Consider the following 21,764-nt stretch of genomic DNA (forward strand, 5'->3'; position numbering starts at 1 on the left):
TAAAATTTTTAACTATGATTTTTAAAATTATAGTTGATTTACAATATCATGTTAGTTTCAGATGTACAGCACAGTGATTCAGTTATACATATATATTATATACGTATATAATATATATATATTTTTAATTAAATATCATTTTAGGAAATTAAGAATGTATTATGTTTTGGTAATAACTCCCAAGGGGGTTTTCTTATGTTGGGTTCCCTAGAGGTAGACCCAGAAACGAGGATTTCATGCGCAAGTGGCTTATTCAGGAGGTGCTACCAAGAGAAAGTGACACAGGACAAGGAAAGGCGGAAGCCAAGCATGGCTGTAACCTCAGAGAAAGTTCTTTGCAGGGTAACATCAACCTTATCCCACATGATCTCTGGAACATGAGTGACACTTTGGAGTTTTCCCCAACCCACTGCAAGGGACTAGGTTTCATGCTCTTGGATCCATCAGTCTCCATCCAGGCAGGGGCTGGGAGTTTCTGGTGGTGGGCAGAACTCCCAAAGGTGTCTGTGGCTGCAGGTAAATCACGTGCAATAGCCCAAGGGCAGTCGTCGGAAAAAGAGTCACACTGGTGTGAGCTGTTGGAAGCCAAAAACACATTAAGGACAGAAAGAGATGCAGGAGAAGGGGCCGGAAGGAGTCTGGATGAAGCACCAGCAGTGGCCACTAGACAATACTTCCAATGTCTTGGAAACAGAAAGTTCCTATCGCAAGAAATTATTTGATCAATCAATAATGATTAAGAACAGTGTGACCATAGATGTGCTCTTACCTTCCCTTCATCTCAGCTTCTTCACCAAATAAATAAAAGTACCTAACTCAGGATTCTTATGAGTATTACGTAAAGTAATACACATAAAGGATTCTAATCACTGCATATAGTATCAAGTTAATAATTATTAATTTAATTTTTAAAAACCCCTTTGTATTTAATATTGTAATTTTATATTCTTGGGCAGTGACCCTCTCTTAGTGCCATAATAACTTTATACCAGATTCAAATTCTATGCAGAAGATAAGAATATTACCAGGCGATATGAAGAATATATTTTCAGTAACATATCAGGAGATTGCTAAAGTGCATAAGAAAAGGAAGGGAAAGAGAGCTTGGTCATACATAATGGAAACAAAAATATAACTCATTTTGACACTGATGTAGAAAAAGGTTAGAGCTAGAAACTTGGACACCATCTGAATTTATCATTTTGCCTCATTTTAAACTCTAAATTCACCTATAGGTCAAGGAGATCTCCATCCTTTGTAGGAATAGTTATGGAAAAAAAGCATCAACCAAATTTGGTGGAAAGAAAGAAATAGTAACCAAAAAAGCAATATATTCAAACTTGGGAGCAAGAGAGCCAATGTAAATATGCTGATGTTCATGCCACTTCCTGTCTGCGGGTGATAACTTCCTGTCTCTGACTCAGGGGTTTCATGTCTTCTACCACCCATGAAACAGCAACAAGCTAACTTCCTAGCTTTAAAGTAGGGTAAAATCAAATTCCAGACCCAACAAAGCCTCAGTATAGGATACTTTAAAGATTGCATTAGTTGCATCAGTTGTGCAGTTTTCCCAAACGATTACCATTTAAGACCAGAAAGTTGAAAACATCCTTGAGAAAGATCAGTGTGGTCATTCCTCACTATTCTAGCCTTGCTTTTAGTATCCTTTCACAAAGAGTAAAACACTATCAGAAGAAGTAAAAAACATGTCACGGCCCTCAGTCTCCCACACCCTCAGAGCCATGTGAAGCCCCGCCCCCAGAAGGCTACAATTGTGTCTTTAACTTTTGGAAGGGTCCCTGCAGGAGGTTTCAGGCAAGCTGATAGCTTGCGTTTCCATCCAGTCCCTTCCAGCTTTCTTTGGCCATGGACTCAATCTTTCGACATGAATTAAGCTTTGTAGATCAGAGCTCCTATAGTACTCAGACATCCAAATTGTTAACAGACAGCCTTAGAAACTAAAATACAGGCTGAATGAAAGCTGATAACGTGAGTCTCAAGCCGCAGCTCCTCTGCTTTCTTCTTGAATATGGCATTGGTGGCCATCCTAGTTTTCTTCCCTCCCAGGCTGACCATTGATGAAACCCAACCATTTTCTCCTAACAATGCCACAATTGTGGAGCTGGCATTTTTATGTAAATAGCTGTTCTCTGATTCATTAAGCCCCACTGCCCCTGACATTTTCCTTTCTGACCCTTATCAGACACACACTGGCAAAACATGAAGAAATAAAGAGGACAAAGAAAGGCAATAAAAGGGTTACAACCAAGAAGTGTATTGTGACTGTGACCAACAAGGAAATTCGGAAACGGGTGACTGAACACCCAAGGATACCCTGTCAGCTGGTCACAGCGACAACATTTGTTCAAAACCTGACAAGTGCTTTGCATCATTTCAAGGTGTCACATAGAGATACATAGGAAATGACAGTCATAGATGCTACCTGAAGAGCACGTAAAGTGTAATAGACAATATGGCACAATTAAACACCTGTGTACCCAGAAACATACAATCTGGCCCTTGCTTACCTCTCTACTTACTCTTTATTTTTCTCATAGCCCCTGTCACAAGATGCAAGGTTTAGTTTATATATTTGTGTTCTTGATTATTATGGTTCCCCAGAGATGAGATTTGTCTGGTATGCAACAGTGTCCATTCCAATCAATCTCACCCACTGGAACAGAAATTCCAGGGGAACAGGGACCATGTCTACCTTATTCACCATTGTAATCCCAGAGCCTAGCAAAATGCACCTTGTAAATTCTCAAAAAAATTTTTTTAAATAAATAAGTAAAACATTAAATAAATAAATAAATAAAACCAGCGACAGCTATATAGAGAGATTATATAACTTCATCTTCTGAATGCCGCTACTAACACGATTACACAAAATTGAGCGAGAACTTGGGTCACAGGCATGAGCAAAATTTTCAAAGAGTTTAGATGGGAAAAAACTTTCTAGACCCTGGGGCAGCTGCCCTGAAACAAACCACAGATATATAAGTGAGCACAGCCAAGATCAGCAGAACTTCCTAGCTGACTTATAGATTTGTGAGTTACTGAATTGTAGAGCGGTTTGGTTTGTGGCATTATTGTACCAATAACTAACTAATATTAAAGTCTACTAAAGTAATAACAATTAATTACCAGCAGAACAAACATTAAAATGCAAAGAGGATTCATCTTTTTTGAAATAGAAAGTATTTCTAGTTAAATTATTTGGTTCCTCCATAGCCTCAAACACCTTTCATGCAGCCATATCCACGTCACTGGGGCTGAGCAGGCCTAGGTAGGATGCACCTACAGAAGAAACATGAAGGACATCAGCAAGCTCAGCACCACAGCAGTAGATGTCACCTTTCCAGCACTGTTTGAATACCAGTATTTCTCATACACATTATCCAGGACTGAAAGCACAGCCTCCACGGTTTCCTCGCAGGTGGCCTGAATCTGAGTTTCTGGCAGGACAAACTCATATGTACCCATATGTCCCTCAGCTCAAATGCATATGAGAAGGGGATCCCAATGTCCCAAGCCCAGTCTCATGAAAACCCTGAAGTGCCATCTACAAATGAAAACATGGAGGAAGAGTTAGAAGTTATTCTGTGAAAGGACAGATTTCTACAGCCATTTCAGGGACTAAAGTTCAACCCAGCAAAATAAATCAACTCTTTCATGTTAGGATCTATGAATAGCTGCCTTCTCTCTCTCCTTGACATTTTCCGCTTCTGTCTCCACTCACCATCCCCACTATACCTGGCATTATGCCTGGCACATCTATCCCCACAATGCCTGGCATCACGCCTGGCACATAGCAGAGGTTTGGTTAAAGTTTCTCAGCTGAATCAAAGACAAGACAATCTGATATTGGAAGATAAGATTCAACTGACCTGTAAAGGAACAGAAACAAAATGACCAATATCACTAAAATGATGATATTAGGAAAATATCATCGCGGTTGTCCTTCAGTGGGTGGAGGAGGGGGTGCTTGGGGATGGGGAAAGCAATGCACTCTCCTTTCAACTAAATCCTTTTTTTTTTTAAACTCCAGGCCCCACCTGTTTTGCCTGATGGTCCTCTGGGAACTGAATCAACTGACCAAGGGTCACTGGAAAATGTCTTTCCTGTTAACTCCTGTGCCTTCTCCCTGCCAGTTCTTTTTAACTGAAGCCAGAGGGAGTACTGGTCTGAGCCAGTGTATTAATTTTTGCTTTTAGCTCACACCTTATCCCTAGAGAGCACAATTCTGGATTTGTACAGACTCCCTTTTATCCCTGGTCATTTTGATTTGTACAACTTCCTGTTGATCCGAGGAACTCTTCTATCCTGTCCACTCCAGTCTCCAAAGTCCACTGAATTCTTTTGTGCTTTAGATACTATTGAAGAGGTGAAAAAAAGATACTTATATAAAATATCTGCACTAGATCCAACTCTATAATTGGTTCCATGCTTTGCTTTCAATGCATTTGCTGCCTTCTGTCCAACTTGGATCTGTAGGTGGGAAATGCAGAGACAGATATCTGGTGTTAAAAATAAATCCAACAATTCAGAGCATTTGCTACTTTGTCCAAATCCATCCTCAGAGTTCCAGATCATCTTTCTAACTTCCCATTGAACATCTATACCTGGGTAGTCTTCTGATACTTTAGACTCAACATACTCATATCCAATTTTATCATCTCCCCCACTAATAAGGCTGTTTTGATTTTCATAGTTCTGACCTATCATGTGCCCACAACATGTAAATTCCTACAATCATCTTTGACTCTTCTCTCAAACAGTTACCAAGTTGCATTTCTAATGCCATCACCCTATTTCAGTCTTATTAACTCTGAAATGGACTGCTGTCATCTTCTAATAAGTTTTCCTTCCTCTTGCCAATCCTTAATCCCGATTGATCTCCCTGACTTCCAGGTGAACCTTTGTAGAGCAGGACAATGATAATGATCCTGCTGAAAACCTTCAATAACTCTCAGTTACCCACTGCATTTGTATGAACTTCTCAGTCTACTATTTGAGATCCTCTACGATAGGGATCCAACCCACATTTCCAACACCATATTCTCTAGATCCCACCCTAGATTACAGTCAAACTCAAGTTCTCCCACAGTTGCTCAGACATGCCCCATGTTCCTCAGCCTCTCCGCCTTTTCTCAGGATATTTCCTCTACTTGGGATGCCTTACCTCTTCTCTGTTGAAATTCTACGCAAACTCAAAGAACCTTCTCAAATGCTAAGTTCTCCATAGGCATTTCTTGAGCACCCTAAGTGGATTCTCTCTCCCCACTTTTTTCTCCCATAGCCCTTTGCTCATGCTTCCCTTATTACTTCTCTCTTGTTTTTCCTTAAAGGTATTTGATACTTATCTCTCATAGGCTCATAGATTTTCAGAGCAGAAAACGACACACTTCCTTCTACCTACCCCCATGTCACCTTACTGAATTGGAAATCCTTCAGAACTAGATGATTTCTAAGGTCTCAGCCTTGCTCTCTTCAGACCCTTTCCTGAGATCAGAGTCTCTAACTGAGGTCCAAGTATATTGGCTATATTTATTGACTGTCTGATAAATCTCCTTGCATACCCTTTTGATAGTCTAAGTATTCCCTACCCTAGATTCCCTAATGCTATATTCTACCCACCCAATGGTGTATCCCACTACTTCCCCTTGGGGTCTATACAAACACCACCAAAATCCCCTTGGCCACTCCCTGCCTGGATCCACAATTGCTTTACCCTTGAGGGCAGCCTGACTACACTTACAGGTACATCAGCTCCCTTGACTTCTTCCCCTGACCAGTGACAGACCTAGTTTTAGATTCTGTCTCTCTTTTCCTGGTCCTGTATTGTCTGACTGAATCCCAAGGTGTGACAAGGTGGTGTCTGGTTAGAGTGGGGATAGGCACAGTGAAATTCAAAAGGAAGACTAGGAGAGGTAATAAGTGGTTATGGGGTCCTGTGCAGCAGTAGGACTTTGCACTTTCTGTGTGTGTGCTAAGATTCAACATTAAACATATTTGCAAGCTTTTTGACTCCTCTCCACTCACTACTAAGAGTTTTACCTTCTCCTTCTCTTCCTGTAAAGAGATTCTGTGTCTGCCCTAGTTGCTGGGCTTGTGTTGTCCAGAACTGAGATGATGGGCAGGAAGGGCTAAAGAAGTACAAGGAATAAAGCTGGTTTTAATCATTTACACTGGGAAGAGGTACAAGAGCTGTTTGTAGAAAGAAGGGGAAATTATAAGAAGGAAAGGAGAGTCAGAAAGGGGATTTCTGGAGAGAGAAATTCCAGTAAGGAAATAAGAATGAAGAGTGGAGAGAAAGGGTTCAGGGTAGCTGCTGTGTGTGAGTGAAATTAAGAGCATGAAGCCTAGAGAAAGAGTTGCTAAGAAATAGCAACTACATCCTTTTTGAAGTTCTTTGAGAGTCTCTGGTAGAGATATGAATTGCTTTTAATTATTTTTAATTCCCATGTGTTTCTGTGTTTCTTTGAGTGAAACTCCATGTTAACTGGTCTTAACTGTAATTTGGGTTACATGGAACAGCTCCAGGCTACATTTTCTATTCAAATGGTTTCTTGCATTCTTTTTTCTTTCCTGCAGCTCACCCCAGATCATGATTCTTCTTCCCACTGCCAACCTTCACTTATTTTATCCTATATTGCTCCCTTTCCTCAAATCTTGGCTGTGGGGAGGGAAAGAGTCTCCCAGTTTCCTCTTCTTTATTGACAAAAGAACTTTTGATTTTTTTTTTTTTAATGATTCCACAAGCAATTACCATGGGCGAGTAGATAGGAGTAAGAAATATAACATATATGATAAGCACACAGTTGTGATCCTTAGCTTATGGGTTTGGTCCTTTCTGAGAAGATGAAATGAAGATTCCCCTAGACTCTGCCTTCTATCTCAAAGGGTCAAACTCCTGACTATTCTTCTCTTTCCTTTTGACACTATATTGCAAGGCCATAGAGAGCCAATTGCTCTGCTGTCCTTCTTAGTCAAAATAATAAAAACCCTTTGCTAGTAGTGCATAATTTACATTGTTAAAAGACCTCATGCCTGCTTAATAACTTCTTCGCTGGGCCCAGAGAATTTCCTGTAGACATATATTCACAGGCAAGCACTCAAAAAGATTGATTAAGGCCCTGGCATGGGTGTGGGAGGATGGAGCTTGGAATGGGATACAGGGGCTGATATGGAAAGGGTTCCAATGCAAAGAATATCAGCATTTGAAACATTAGATTTCTTATAGCTATTCTCATTTCCAGAGCAGTTTAGAATGAGGGTATATATAGTTCTGTTTCCCCTACTTAGTGATTGCCAAGTTGTCTATCATACAGTATAATATTTATGAAGATTTCTACAAATTTTTGGTTTTGTAAATACATAGAGATTAATTACTAGTCTCTGGTGGTTGTAAATATACCAGAAATGGAAAACTCCTTGAACAGTTGGTGTGATTCTATCTTTGTGTACTCTATCAAAGCTTATCACTAAGAACCTAAAAACACTGCTAACTAGCTTTTATGAGTTTGATACATGGTGGCAACATTTTCAGTCTTTTTATGGAAAAGTCTTAGTGATGAATGTTATGCTAACTCTTCAACACCTAAGGCGGTAAGAGATACAGAATTGAAGCAATCTTTCTCAATTCAATTTTCCAGTCTCTACATAGAGTATTGAGGATGGCCAGTAATTCCCATCTTCGAATTCCACCTTCTGGTAACGGCAATGCCAGTGCCCCCTCTGTGGCCAGAGGGCTCTAATGAGACAGCCAATCAGCAGCCCAAGACCCTGTGACATTTGAATACAAACCTTGCAAAAACGGAGATGTAGTAACTGCTTTCCTGAACCTAAAAAGGAAATGAAATTCTCTAGAAAAATACTGGAGTATATAGACCTCTTTTCTTCTGCTGGTAGAAGGCCTGTCCCATCAAATATCTATAATGGCCTGACTTAGGTGGTTCATTTGTGTTTGTCACAGAATCCTTTAAGCAGAAAGTAAACATTTATGGCAGATATCACAGGAATTGGGAAGTAAGGAGGGTTCTGGGCTTCTTGACTAAAATTTCTGTTTCTGTACATTTCTTTACTGAAGAAATAGAACTTCTGGCACAGAAATGAGGAGGATATAGGACACAGTGGACTGGGCATCTAAGTCGATGACAGCTTCCAGAAGTTGCAAACCCTTCCTGAGCGGAGAGAGGCAGTGTTCTGTGGTCAGATGAACGTGGCCTCTGGAGTCCAAAGACACGAGTTCCAAGCCCAGACTCCAACATTTACTGTCTACAGGGACTTTAGAAATATAATTAACTCAAGGTCTTAATTTCTACATCTCCAAAATGAGCTTATTATATTGTCATGAGGATCAGATGAAGTAATGGCCATAAAATCTCTTTGTAATTTTTAAAGTTATAGGTAAATGTTATCTCCACCTCTTGCAAAATGATCACATAGTACAAATGTCCAAAAACAATTGCAGGAAAGATATTGGGGTACAGACAGATATTTTTGACTGCTGGGGGGAAGAGCTGCCTTCAGCAAAGATCTATAGTGGTTTTTCTTTTAGTGCCCAGACCTGTGTTTTGTGGGTGATGTTCCAGTGGGAGAGGGACAAGAGGAATGACAGAGCCAATGGGCCACCAGCCTTCTGTGATCTTAAGAACAGAGCAAGATTAGCCCCTATCCAGCCCAGCATTTATTGATAATGAGGAGCTTGTTTTAAAAAACAATTTTTTAAAGATATGCAGAAAATAACAAGTGTTCGTGAGAATGTGGAGAAACTGGAACTCTAATTCACTATTGGAAAGAACAGAAAATGGTGTACTTGCTGTAGAATATAGTACGATGGTTCCTCAAAAAGTTGAAAATAGAATTACCATATGATTCAGCAATTCTACTGCTGAGTATATACCCCAAAGAGTTGAAAGTGGGATCTCAAGGTGATATTTGTACACCTATGTTCATAGCTGTATTATTTGCAGTAGGCAAAAGGTGGAAACAATTCAAATGACCGTTGATGGATGAATGGATAAAGAAAATGTGGTATATACATAACAATGGAATATTAGTCAGCCTTAAAAAACAAAAAGGAAATTCTGACACATGGTACAACAGGTGTGAAGCTTGAAGACTTTATGCTAAGTGAAATAAGCCCGTCACAAAAAGATAGATACTGTATGATTCCACTTACATGAGGTAACTAGAATAGTCAGACTCATAGAGACAGAAAGTAGAATGGTGGTTGCCAGGGACAAGGGGGATGTGGATTTTTTGTTTAATGGGTAGAGACATTTCAATGATGCAAGATGAAAGTTTTGGAGATTGGTTGCACAATAACATGAATATACTTAACACTACTGTACTGTCCACTTAAAAATGGTTAAGACGGTACATTTTATATTATGTATATTTTACCACAATTAAAAACTGAAAAAATAACTTTTAAGAAAAGATAACAAATAACTACAACAATTCTAAATTGACCCTTTCTTTGACTTAGTTCTATTGTTCTCAGGTTCACAAAAAGGCAAAGAGCCCAGTCCTTTTCAATAATTCTGCCCACCAGGACTTGGGTAAACATAGCATCAGAGAAGGACCCTGGATAAGACAAAGCAGACTTTCCCTGCCCCAGCTTGAATTTCACTGGCACTTCCCCTTACAAATATTCCTAGGCAAATACTAGAGGCATAGTTTAGAAGAAAATAAAGCATTGTGTTTAGCAGAGAAGAGAGCAGATGTTATTTAGCCGTGTTATTTTAGATATGCCATATTCCACTAACAGCTGGGAAGTTCTTTAAAGCACGGTTCAAAAGCTATAATTGCTGAACGGAGCTTCAAGAGAATTTACAGAAATGAAAGCGCATTCCTGCAGATTATTAACATAATCATCTCACTTATATTATACACGAATACCTAAGATGTCTCCCAACTTGACACTTTTTGAAATAGGTAGTTAATTAACGCAGGTAAAGCAGCATTTAACCTGAAGCCTTCCCAGCAGGCGTCTGGCAAGGTGTGAAAAGCAGGAGAAAGGAAATAAGGAAAAGCAAAGGGAACAAAAGCGAGGCTGGAGCCAAAACCCTAGAAATGGGAATCAGGAAAGGAAGGCAGGGTCGTGCTGAGGCTTCTCAAGGCTCTGGCTCAATGGTCTTACCAGTTCTTCATGGTTACTTGATTTATTTTTGGTGTAGCCATAAGGCATGAGGATGAGCTGCCCGTAAGAGCGCATGGTCAGGAAGCAGGCAATGTTCTCCTTCCTGCTCTCGATAAAGCTGGAAACAACTTTAGTCTCTGGTTCAGACATGGGTCCTGTCCCACAGAATGTTAAATCTTGGCAGTTGTGAGATGCACCGATACCTGAAATATACAGGAAACCCCAAGGAAGGCATCACGATCTCCGTTTAGCACTGACCAAGGTCAAGGAGTCAGCCTTGCTCAGGACATCTGTGGGTGGAATTAAGGCTTGCCTTTGCTTGTCTAATTTTGTCCTGCTAAAATAAGTCATTCAAGGAGGAACTCAGGAAGGCAGGAGGACTGACGTGCAGATTTAGAAACAGACCCCTGCTTATGTGGCCCGGGAAGGAAGATGCAAAATGGAATGGCATTTTCAGTAATCTTTCACTTAAACCTCTGGTGGTCCCTGAAACAAATGCTTGGGAACCTGTTCTTGGGTTCCAGGTCACACTCTGTTATAGTCTTGTTGCCCTAAGTATATCTCTTGCTGTCTTACTGGCTTGAGTCTCATTAGAGCTATTTCGCAAGGACAAAAAAAACACAAAAAGCTATTTTGTAGTCTGTCCTTCTCACCAGTAATAATAAGGACCATCAACAGAGCACCTTTTACATGCAGGGCACTGTGCTAAGCCCCTCCTGTGTGGCATCTCATTGAATCTCCACAACAACTTACTGATAAGATGGTATTACTCTGAGCCACGTTTTAAAAATAAGAGAAAACTAAAGCCTAGAGATGAAGCAATTTTTTCAAGACCACAGAGCTGCCAAGTCTGAATGTTAACCTTTCCCATCTGGTTTTTAACCAGGCTGCTCTTAACCATCCCTACCTCTATTTGCTTCCAATCCATTGGACTTGTTGAGATTCAGAAACATGAAACTGCCTTAAGGAGAAGAAAATGTTTGCCTTGTTTACTTCTGCCCTCCTGCTGTAAAATAATTTGCAAGGATACTTCTCTGATTTTTCTTTATAACAATTCGTATATTTTAAAACCAAGTGATGGATTTCAAAAATATTCACACTGGTCTAGGTCTTCTTTGCCCTTGTGTAGCCAGTCTCACTTGAAAAGAGTCCTGCATTTCAGTGTTGCTGTTCTTACTGTATAGATAATATCACCTCTTTAGAGGGAGTAACACTGACCAGGAAGTCCAGAAAGCTGTACAGAATTAGATGTTTATTTCAAAAGATATATATAAAAATAGTACTAATTCTAGTAATTCACCTCTTTTCTGGCTTCTCTTCTCCATTTTTTGTGTGTGTCATTATTCATCGATTCATCTACGAAGCATGTACTTAACTACACCAGGATGCATTGAAATTTCTATTGAGATCTGTCCCAAAACACATGCCATTATTATGGGATGAACGGGATTTCCTCCAAAGCCGATCCTGTAACAGAGGAACATAGGGAAGTTGCCATTCTAAGGTCTCATGAATCACAGTGTTAGTGATGATGGGTGGTCCTCGGACGTGAAAAATGGTTCCTTAGGATTGTCTGGAAAAATTGCCTCAACATTCTGAAGCTTGTGCATATAAGTTTTAGTCCCCCAGATGGGCTAGCCACCCCCAATACAGGAACATCTGTACAACCCAAAGTGTATATACGTGTAAACCATCAAATTGGAGGGGTAGTTTGGCCTTTCCTTCACGAGATTAACAGTGCCTGGTGGGCGTGATCTGCTTAATCAGGAAAAGCTTCAGAGAGTCATTATTTTATGTCCAAGTGATAAAGGACGAAAGGGAAATAGCTTGGCAGATGGGAAAAGGCTGTTCCAGGTGCATCAGAGATGGTCCCTGCACATTTCTGGAAGCAGAAGACTGATGAGTAGAGACAGGGATAAAGACCTGTTTCGCCAGACAAGGTGGGAGGGAAGGGCTTGATTCACATACCGGGCCAGAAAGTCTGTTACAGAGAAAGGGGTCCCACGAAGGGCTGGGGGAGCCAGGGTGGGGGAGGGGGAGGAATTCAAGGCTCTTAATTATGGAGCGGTATGATTTAGAACCTTTTTTTTTGCAGTACGCGGGCCTCTCACCGTTGTGGCCTCTCCCGTTGCGGAGCACAGGATCCGGACGCGCAGGCTCAGCGGCCATGGCTCACGGGCCCAGCCGCTCCGCGGCATGTGGGATCTTCCCGGACCGGGGCACGAACCCGTGTCCCCTGCATCGGCAGGCGGACCCTCAACCACTGCGCCACCAGGGAAGCCCCTAGAAACATTTTTAAAGAGGAAGTTGTCACTAAATAAAAATCTTTATGAGATGTTTCCCCTCCTCAACTCCTCCGTATGCATGACCACCATGAAAAATGAAGGTTGGGTTAGTATTTATAGATCATTTGTGCCCTTCATGCTTCTAGAACTGATATAAGGATACAGGGTAGTATAGGAATTTTATACCAGCATAATCCTAACCATGTGGCAGGCAATCCACAAATTTTAAGGAGGTGGTGTTGGAGAAACATTGAGTCTGACTGAAAAACTGGGAATATGTCAAAAACAACCAGACAAACAACGTGCTCTGGACTGCAAAAAAGGCCTTCAGCCTCCTCAGTCCTAAACTTGTCTTAGGTTATTGACTTAAAAATGTTGATTTTTATCCCAAATGAGGTTTATTCCTTTACACGACTACAACACTTTTTTTTTTTTTTTTGCGGTACGCGGGCCTCTCACTGCTGTGGCCTCTCCCGTTGCGGAGCACAGGCTCCGGACGCGCAGGCTCAGCGGCCATGGCTCACAGGCCCAGGCGCTCCGCGGCTCCCGGACCCGGGCACAAACACGTGTCCTCTGCATCGGCAGGCGGACTCTCAACCACTGCGCCACTAGGGAAGCCCTACAAAACATTTTTATAGCTGCAGTCACTGCAGTGACTGAGGTCAGAAAAATGAACCCGAGACAAGATCTAGTTCATGAACCCATCCCAGGACCAAACTCGATGTACTCACCGTTGTCCAAGTATAGATGTAACCATCTATGTTAAGAACCGGAAGCACATAGAAGTCCAGGTTTTTAAGGAGACTTCTTATCCTTGAGTTGTCTTTATAGTTCTGTAGAATCTGGATATTTAATAGAGAAACATTTGGAATGATCCTGGGAAGAGGTCTTTTCTCTCTTAATTTTCTAACAATTTCAACTTAATCATAAGTGGTGACTGAACATCCAACCTTTGCCATCCAATCCTGCCTCAACTGTCCCGTTCGTTATGGTGGTCTTTCTGAAACTTCACCATGCATCAGAATCACCTGGAGGACTTTTTTTTTTTTTAATTTTTGGCTGTGTTGGGTCTTCGTTGCTGCGCTGAGGTTTTCTCTAGTTGCGGCAAGCGGGGGCTACTCTTCCTTGTGGGCGTGGGCTTCTCATTGCATTGGCTTTTCTTGCTGGAGGAATTTTAAAATTACAGCCTGCCCACCCTCCATCTCCACCCCCAGCCCCAATGCAGTAGGTATGAGGTGGTGATGTGGAAACCCAGAATTTGCATTTCTTCCAAGTTCCCAGTTATGCTGATGCTATGGGTCTAGGAACCACACTTTGAGAGCTATAATTTGTGGGTTGAATTTTGGGTTTCTGAAAAGACTGACACAAAAAGTATCTTATATTAATTTTAAAGTTTTCTTATTCCCTCAAAGGAGGGATATAGGTAATACGCAAGAATTCACGGTGCCAGGTAGTTTCCATGTGTTAATCTCTTAATCCACACAATAGTGTGTTCTTCATGATTACGTTGAAGTAGTCATTTCATACACCTTTTGCAGGTAAAAAACTAGGGGTCCTAGTGATAGAAATTTTGCACAAGACTATTAGAAAGAGCTCCAGGATTCAAACTCATCTCTGGCTTCCAAGATGTATTTTCTTCTCCATTTAGATTTGTTTACCTTCCAATAAAGATAATTTTGGGTGCGTTAGAAAGAGAACAGAACAATTAACTCAGTTTTCAGTGAAGCTACTTATGAATTCCATTTCCCTTGGGGTGAAGGAGCAGCTCAGTGGAGAGCTGCCTTGCCAAGATGTGAAAGAAACCTGCTTTCCAAAGCCGAGACATGACAGGTATTTTGTGGGGTGGTTAACCATTATGAGAAAGTGAAAGACACATTCTTTCACAGACCACTGGCAAAAAGCAGGGGCACTCCATTCCCTGGAATGAATTCCACAGTCCATCCAGATAATCTTCTTGGGGTTATTGGATGGTTGGCGGATCTGGAGGAGACATTCATATTTCATTATCAAACAATGGCTTGTGATTGGGGCCACCGAGCAAAGTTATCAGGTTGTTTTATTCCCCTAGAGGTACCTGTCTCCTTCCACTCTGTGGTTTCAAGGATGAGGCAAGGATGCTGGCAGAGACACCCACCAATATGACCCTTCTGTTGGCCCTGCCGCCAACCGCCTCCTGCGGTTACCTTGGCTATTGTTCTTAGGACCACAAGCTGACACCTCCGTGTACCCCATGCAAAGCCTGGTCTTCCCCATATCCTAAATTATTCCCTAACTTTAAATAAACGCATAAACCACAAACTGAGAGGCTAAATCTCCATAAACCTTATAAAACCTTACCACATAGGACTGACTCAGAGTGGTAAAGTGCACAAGTGGTAATGTGCATGACTCAAAGGTAGTAAAACTGAACCCCAGTCTACATTTAAGCTTCCTGAAACTGTGAAAGGATCCAAATGCATAATCTCCTGCGATACTTATTACATTCATTACATTCCTCTTTCCTTAGAGACTCCTGCAGTCCCAGCTGACCCAATCTTCTTTCTCCTCTCCCCATTTGTTGTTCTTGTACTCACTCAAGAAAGAAAAATTCCCTCCTCTTTCAGAGGTGGGATAGGTAGGAATTAACCTGGCAATTACGGATTCTCTTTGGTGGAGAAGAAGCTGTGAACACGCCCATGTTTGTCACAGTCACATCTTGTTTTGGTTTGTAAATGGCCTGGACCCATGCTATTCACTGGAAGCTCTTGGGAGCTGGGCTGATGAAGGCTCTCCCTCTATATCTGTGAGAAACTTACGAATTGAAATAAATATGGGCTGGATTCATCATATTCAAGGAAGTTTTCCCTTTTAGCCTCACCCATTTTCAAAGCTCCTGGCATAATTCCTAATCTACCCTTTACCTTAATTCTCTCTTGTAATCACCCCTTTTATTTATGAGTCTATGTAGATGACCATATGTTTATCTTTATTGCCTCCTCGTTATGTGTCAATTCTATTCTTTAAAATACGTCCTAGGCAAAGGATGTTTAGAGGTCTTTTTGGCTGACTCAGCTCAGAGTTTGACGGCCTATGGAAAAATCAGGCTGGTAGGTGGCCCACACTTAATATATCAACCAATTGCTCACTCGGCTCCTGGGTAAATTCTACTTCAGAGCCACAAGATTTTTTTGTAGTTGTTAGTAATTCTTGAATTTGGGGATGTGCTTTGTAAATTAACGTGTCTACAGTGAATAAAGTAATGCTAGTTCTTAATGCCAAACTACTTTGGCAGTGGTTCTTAAAGAGTAGTCCTGGACCAGCGATATCAGCACCACCTGGGAACTTGTTAGAAATGCACTGTTTCTCTGTAACATGAGTGTGCATCAGAATGACCTGGAGGAGGGCTTGTTAAAACACAGATTGCTGGGCCCACCCGCAGAGTTGCTGATTCAGTAGATCTGTAGTTAGACCCCCCAAGAATGTGCATTTCTAACAAGTTCCCAGGAGATGTTGATGCTGCTGGTCGAGGGACCACCCTTTGAAAACCACTGGTTAGGTGCAGTTGTTGTCAACTCTGCCTACACAGTAGGATCACCTAGGGAGCTTTCAAAAGGTGTCTGGGCCCCATCCTGGAGCAATTAGCTCAGAATCTCTGTGGATGGGGCCCAGGCGTCAGTATTAAGCAGCCAGGATTGAAAAATCACTGTTCTAAAACTGAGAGCCAAGAAGGCCTGGCCCTGTGGAAAAGTGGTTATTCAGTCTCAAACACTTTTCATCGTATCACATGTTAAAAGGGCAGAAAGCCTGGAGATTGGGTTATCCCTTTGGCTATGCTACGGTCTGGCTGTGTGACCTCGTACAAGTCACTTCACTTCTCTGGGTCTTTGTTTCCTTATAAAATGAAGGAACCAAAAATAAAGGTTGTCCATGATGTTCAAACATTTTTATGGGGAAAAAAAAATGTGTTAAAAAAGAAAATTTTGTAAAAACTCAAAATACATATGAGAAGTGAACTGGGGATTTCTCCCTTATGCAGCCCCCCACCCCGTCCCCCTTCCGCTGTGGGAGCACCGGAGGCACACAGGTCTTCACAGAGCACAAGCTGGAAACCTCTCAGCCAGAACGTCTAAGGTCCTTTCCAGCCACTCTCCACGATTCTAAGTTCCTCAGTCTTAGCGGGGACGAGGGAGGCCAAGCGTGAAGAAAACTAAGGGATAAGTTCTTACTTCTGGGACTTTATTTTTAAGTCCTACCCCTGTGGTCTCACCCAACCATTCCAAATTCTCTTTACTCCAGAACATGATTCCACCCTCATGATTAAGATGTAAGCATTTACAAGTATTTAATTTTTAAAAAATGTTTATTGGAGTACAATTGATTTACAATGTTGTGTTAGTTTCAGGTGCACAGCAAAGTGAATCTGTTATATAAATACATATGGATATATGTATTTGGACTCTTTTTTAGATTCTTTTCCCATATAGGTCATTACAGAGCACTGAGTAGAGTTCCCTGTGCTATACAGTAGGTCCTTATTAGCTATCTATTTTATATATAGTAGTGTGTATATGTCAATCCCAATCTCCCAATTTATCCCTCCCCACCAAGTTTTGAATTTTAAAATCAAGACTTTGGAAAAGCCAAGTCTCTCTGTCTTGCCTCTTTTAACCTTGTCTATACTTCTGACTAGAGCCCCTGGATAGTAAATAAATATCCTTGAGTGGGACTCTAATTCTCAGCCTTCTCACTCACCTTCAAATAATACATGGGCCGGCTCTCATAGGTCATTCCTAGGAAATGCTATGTCACCACTTCCGTGTACTTCTCCCTTATCTCACTCATCCACTGATAGATCTGAAACAGCCATGGAGGACTGAGGTTATCAATAAGAAGATCCTTTGCTTGCCTCTAAATTAAGATAATTGCTTCTTTCATCAAGATACTGAACTCTGAACTCTTCGCTCTTTATTAGCACACAAACTAGAAGACTAAACTAATGAATTATGACCTCCCCTCCTCCCATATTCTTTAAAGATCTACTCTGCCACCCAAGCTTAGGACACCCTGTTGAACTTTACAAATAAATGATTGAGAATTAGCAATTTCAACAATCCAGTATAACACTTCTGAAACATTGTACAATCACACAGCCTTCAAATGGCCATGAGACTTCCTGACTTTGCAGTGGCACTCAATCATGCCAGAAATTTCAGGTCCAGCTTATTTTGTGGGATCTTGTTTAGTCTTTATGAATCCCCAAAATATCTTTTGCTAATGTCCATGGATCCAAAATTAGAGAAGAACCTGTGTATGCCCTTCACAGAACATGACAGCGAAATTTCTCAATCAAGACCAAGTTAATAACTTGGGGTTCTTTAAGGGAGAATGAAATAAGGAATTCACAAACATAAGACATATTAAGATGTCATTGGCATGTGACATGATACCTCCCACTCTCAATTTCTGTATACTGGAAATACCTGAATGACAAGAGTTATGGTAAATAATAATAATTAATTTGGCATGACAACTATTCTATTTGAAAATTTCTGTGTCTCAATTGACATTCATCTTAGCATGGAATATCTACAGATAAAATACATTATTATAACAGTAATAATACTTAAGTGGGGGAAGAGACTAACAACTCATCACATGGGTATTGTGTATTCTTCTGTGATGGGACTGGATCAGATGCAGGTGACTTGAGTCTTGGGCGACATACAAAGAGCAGCGTATCACAGCAGCAGCTATCATTTATTTATTGCTTAATCAGTAGAAGTGTAGTTTATTTCATTTGCTCTCAAACAAAACTGCAGGATAGGTACTGCTATTCCTTTTTCATGTATAAGGAAACTGAGGAACAAAGAGGTTCACTGTCTTGGTCAAGGTCACAGAGCAAGTGGCCAAGCCAGGTGTGACTCATCTCTGATACCAGCACATACACTTCTCATGGGTCTTACTGGATCTTGTTTAAAAAAAAAAAAATCTAAGAAACTTCAGTACATTGGGGTGATTGTTACAGAAGAAAATGTAAATTCTTTTTTTTTCTTAAGTATTGAATTTTGTTACAATATTGCTTCTGTTTTATGTTTTTTTCATTTTTTGGCCCAGAGGCATGTGGGATCTTAGCTCCCTGCCCAGGGATCAGACCCAGACACCCTGCATTGGAAGGAGAAGTCTTAACCGCTAGACCGCCAGGGAAGTCCTGAAAATGTAAATTCTTTCTTGTACTTTTTGAAAAAAATTCTGGAAAATATTAATATATTCCCCAATACTGAGGAAATAAATGGCAAAGCCTGGTTGGAGGGCAACTTGTGCATTTATGTCAAAAATTTTAATGTGCATATCATTTAACCCAGTAATTCTATTTTTAGAAATTTATACTTCAAAAGAAGTTTTACATAACATCACAACATACACACCCACTACATATATACTTATATACTTTTTACTGTATCCAGTTTTAGAAACCACTAAACTTATCTTAGTAGCAATACAAATATTTCCTTGAAAAAAAAGTTTTCCCCATTTGAGAGCTGTTGCCTGTGCTCCCTGCATCCTACTGAAAATACCACACTTTTGGCTAGATAGGATTCAATCAGAAGGCTTCACCACCCATGTCCCACATTCATATACGCATTGGCCCTGCCCAGCTTAAACTAGCTAAAGACTTGATTAACAAGAGTAACGTTTAATTTTGATCCATGTTTACACTAACAAAACTGGTTGGGGTGTTCTTTTCTTCTTTTTTCTTTTTGTTGTTTTGCCTTTTTATTTCATATCACTAGGATCTGTATCTTTAATGGTGATGGTCAGGGGATGATGTTTGGGAATCCCTTGACCTCAGTGCACAGGCAAACCTCAACCTCCCATTCTGAGGCTCTCTAGTCTATGGATATTAACAGTGAACTATCCCTCGCCCAACCTAAAGTAGGTTGTGACCACCACCAACGCTCCCACCAACGTGTCCATACTCACCTCCCCCATGGGGTGGTATCTGTTATAGGAATATGTCTCCAGAATCCTCCATGGGCTCACTGCCTTATCCACAGCTTCTTTGTTGTGCTACAGATCTGCAAAGGGAAGAAATACAGACAAAAAGCAATGAAGAAACCAGGATAACATGAGGGTTGGAAGGTTGATGAAAAAGGTAGTAGGAAGCAATGTGCACAGCATTTTGAGGACAAAAGTCATTGTTGGAGTCTTGCCTCTGCAACTTACTAATTGTGAGACCTTGGGTACCATGGAGTCCCTCTGAACTGCAGTTTCGTCATCTGCAGTTTGAGGACAGCCATTCCCACTTTGCAGGGAGCCTTGGATAATTCAGCAAGATGTTGTAGATAAACACATTTTTAAATTTGTATAAGAAAGAATAGCTAAGATTTATTGAACTGAAACTTACTGCGAGATACTCACTGGGTTAAGCAATTTAAATCTCATTTACTTCTCTCAAAAACTTTAAGAGAAGATATTCTTATTATCCCCATTTCAGAGATGAGGAAATTGAGTCACAGGGAAAGTATTATTAGAATTTAAACCCTGACAGCCTGACTGAAAAGCCTGAAATATTAACCACAATACTGTAAATAACTGTAAGAATCTTTATGCAACAGTTTATTTTTTATAAATAAACTTTATTTTTTTAGAGAAGTTTTAGGTTCACAGCAAAATTGGATGAAAAATACTGACAGTTCCCATATACCTGCTGTCCACCCCCCACCCACCCCCATGCACACAACCTCCCCCAATATCAACATCCCACACCAGAGTGGTACATTTTTTATAATAAACGAACCTACATTGACACATCATTATTTCCCAAAGTCCATAGTTTACATGAGGGTTCACTGTTGGTGTTATACTTTCTATGGATTTGAACAAATATATAGTAACATGTATCCACCATTATAGTATCATACAGAAGAGTTTCACTGCCCTAAAAATCTTCTGTGGTCTGGCAATCACTGATCTTTTAATTCGTTTTGCCTTTTACAGAATGTTATATAGTTGGAATCATACAGTATGCAGCCTTTTCAGATTGGCTTCCTTCACTTAGTAATATGCATTTAACTTTCCTCCATGTCTTTTTAATGACTTGATAGTTCATTTCTTTTAGTGCTGTATAATATTCCATTGCCTGGATTACCACAGTTTATTTATCCATTCATCTACTGAAGGACATTTTGGCTGCTTCCAAGTTTTGGCAATTATGAATAAAGCTGCTATAAACACCTGTGTGCAGCGTTTTGTGGACATAAGTTTTCAATTCATTTGGGTCATACCAAGGAGCATGACTGCTAGATCATATGGCAAGAGTATGTTTAATTTTGTAAGAAACTACTAAACTGTCTTCCCAAGTGACTGTGCCATTTTGCATTTCCTCCAGCAATGTTCCCTATGCTTACTTTCCATTTGCATATCTTCTCTGGTGAGGTGTCTGTTCATGTCCTTTGTCCATTTTTTAAATCAGGTTGCCTCTTTTCTTATTGCTGAGTTTTAAGAGTTCTTTGTATGTTTTGGATAACTGTCCTTTATCAGATGTATCTTTAGCAAATATTTTCTTTCACTTTGTAGCTCAACTTCTCCTTCTCCCGACATTGGCTTTTGAAGGAAGAAAGTTTTTAATTTTAATAAAGTATAGGTTATCTGTTATTTACTTCATCGATCATGCCTTTGGTGATGTATTTAAAAAGTCATCACTATTCCCAAGGTTATCTAGGTTTTCTCCTAAGTTATCCTCATTTTACATTTAGTTCTAAAATCCATTTTGACTTAATTTTTTGTGAAGAATGTAGGTCTGTGTCTAGATTCACTTTGTGTGTGTGTGTATGTCCAGTTGTTCCAGGATCATTTATTGGGTTTTGTCAAATGTTTTTGTCTGCATTTATTGATATGATCATGTGATTTTTTATTTTTAGCCTATTGATGTAATGGATTATGTTAATTGATTATCAAATGTTAAACTAGTCTTGCATATATATCTGGGATAAACCTCCGTCAGTGGACATGGTGTATAATTTTTTTATACTTTTTTTGATTCAATTTGCTAATATTTTGTTGTGGATTTTTACATATATGTTCATGAGAGATATTCGTCTATAATCTTTTATTCCTCGTATTGTCTTTGCCTGGTTTTGGTATTTGGGTAATGTTGGCCTCAATGAATGAATTAAAAAGTATTCCTTCTGCTTCTATCTTTTGGAAGAAATTGTAGAGAATCAGTATAACTTTTTCCTTAAATGTTTCATAGAATTCACCAGAAACCCTCTGGGCTTGGTGCTTTCTGTTTTGTAGGGTTATTAATTATTGATTCAATTTCTATAATACATATAGACCTATTTAGATTA

The 21,764-nt window shown here is 40.2% G+C and overlaps 1 protein-coding gene across 1 annotated transcript in view; it reads right to left on the reverse strand.

Annotated features, from left to right (window-relative positions):
- Positions 1 to 2,712: 2,712 nt before the first annotated feature.
- The window catches only part of CPO (carboxypeptidase O), a 36,484-nt gene continuing 17,432 nt past the window's right edge, over positions 2,713 to 21,764 (reverse strand). The window contains 9 exon segments of the mRNA XM_089915913.1: positions 2,713 to 3,486; positions 3,489 to 3,559; positions 4,401 to 4,491; positions 10,151 to 10,353; positions 11,527 to 11,617; positions 13,167 to 13,277; positions 14,308 to 14,415; positions 17,167 to 17,268; positions 19,396 to 19,482. Coding sequence (XP_089772039.1) covers positions 3,301 to 3,486; positions 3,489 to 3,559; positions 4,401 to 4,491; positions 10,151 to 10,353; positions 11,527 to 11,617; positions 13,167 to 13,277; positions 14,308 to 14,415; positions 17,167 to 17,268; positions 19,396 to 19,482 — 1,050 coding nt within the window. The 3' untranslated portion in view covers positions 2,713 to 3,300.

This window comes from Delphinapterus leucas, chromosome 8, assembly GCF_059928025.1.
Source record: "Delphinapterus leucas isolate spDelLeu-1000000601 "Yukka" chromosome 8, BTC_Dleu_Yukka2, whole genome shotgun sequence".
Lineage (NCBI taxonomy): Eukaryota > Metazoa > Chordata > Mammalia > Artiodactyla > Monodontidae > Delphinapterus > Delphinapterus leucas.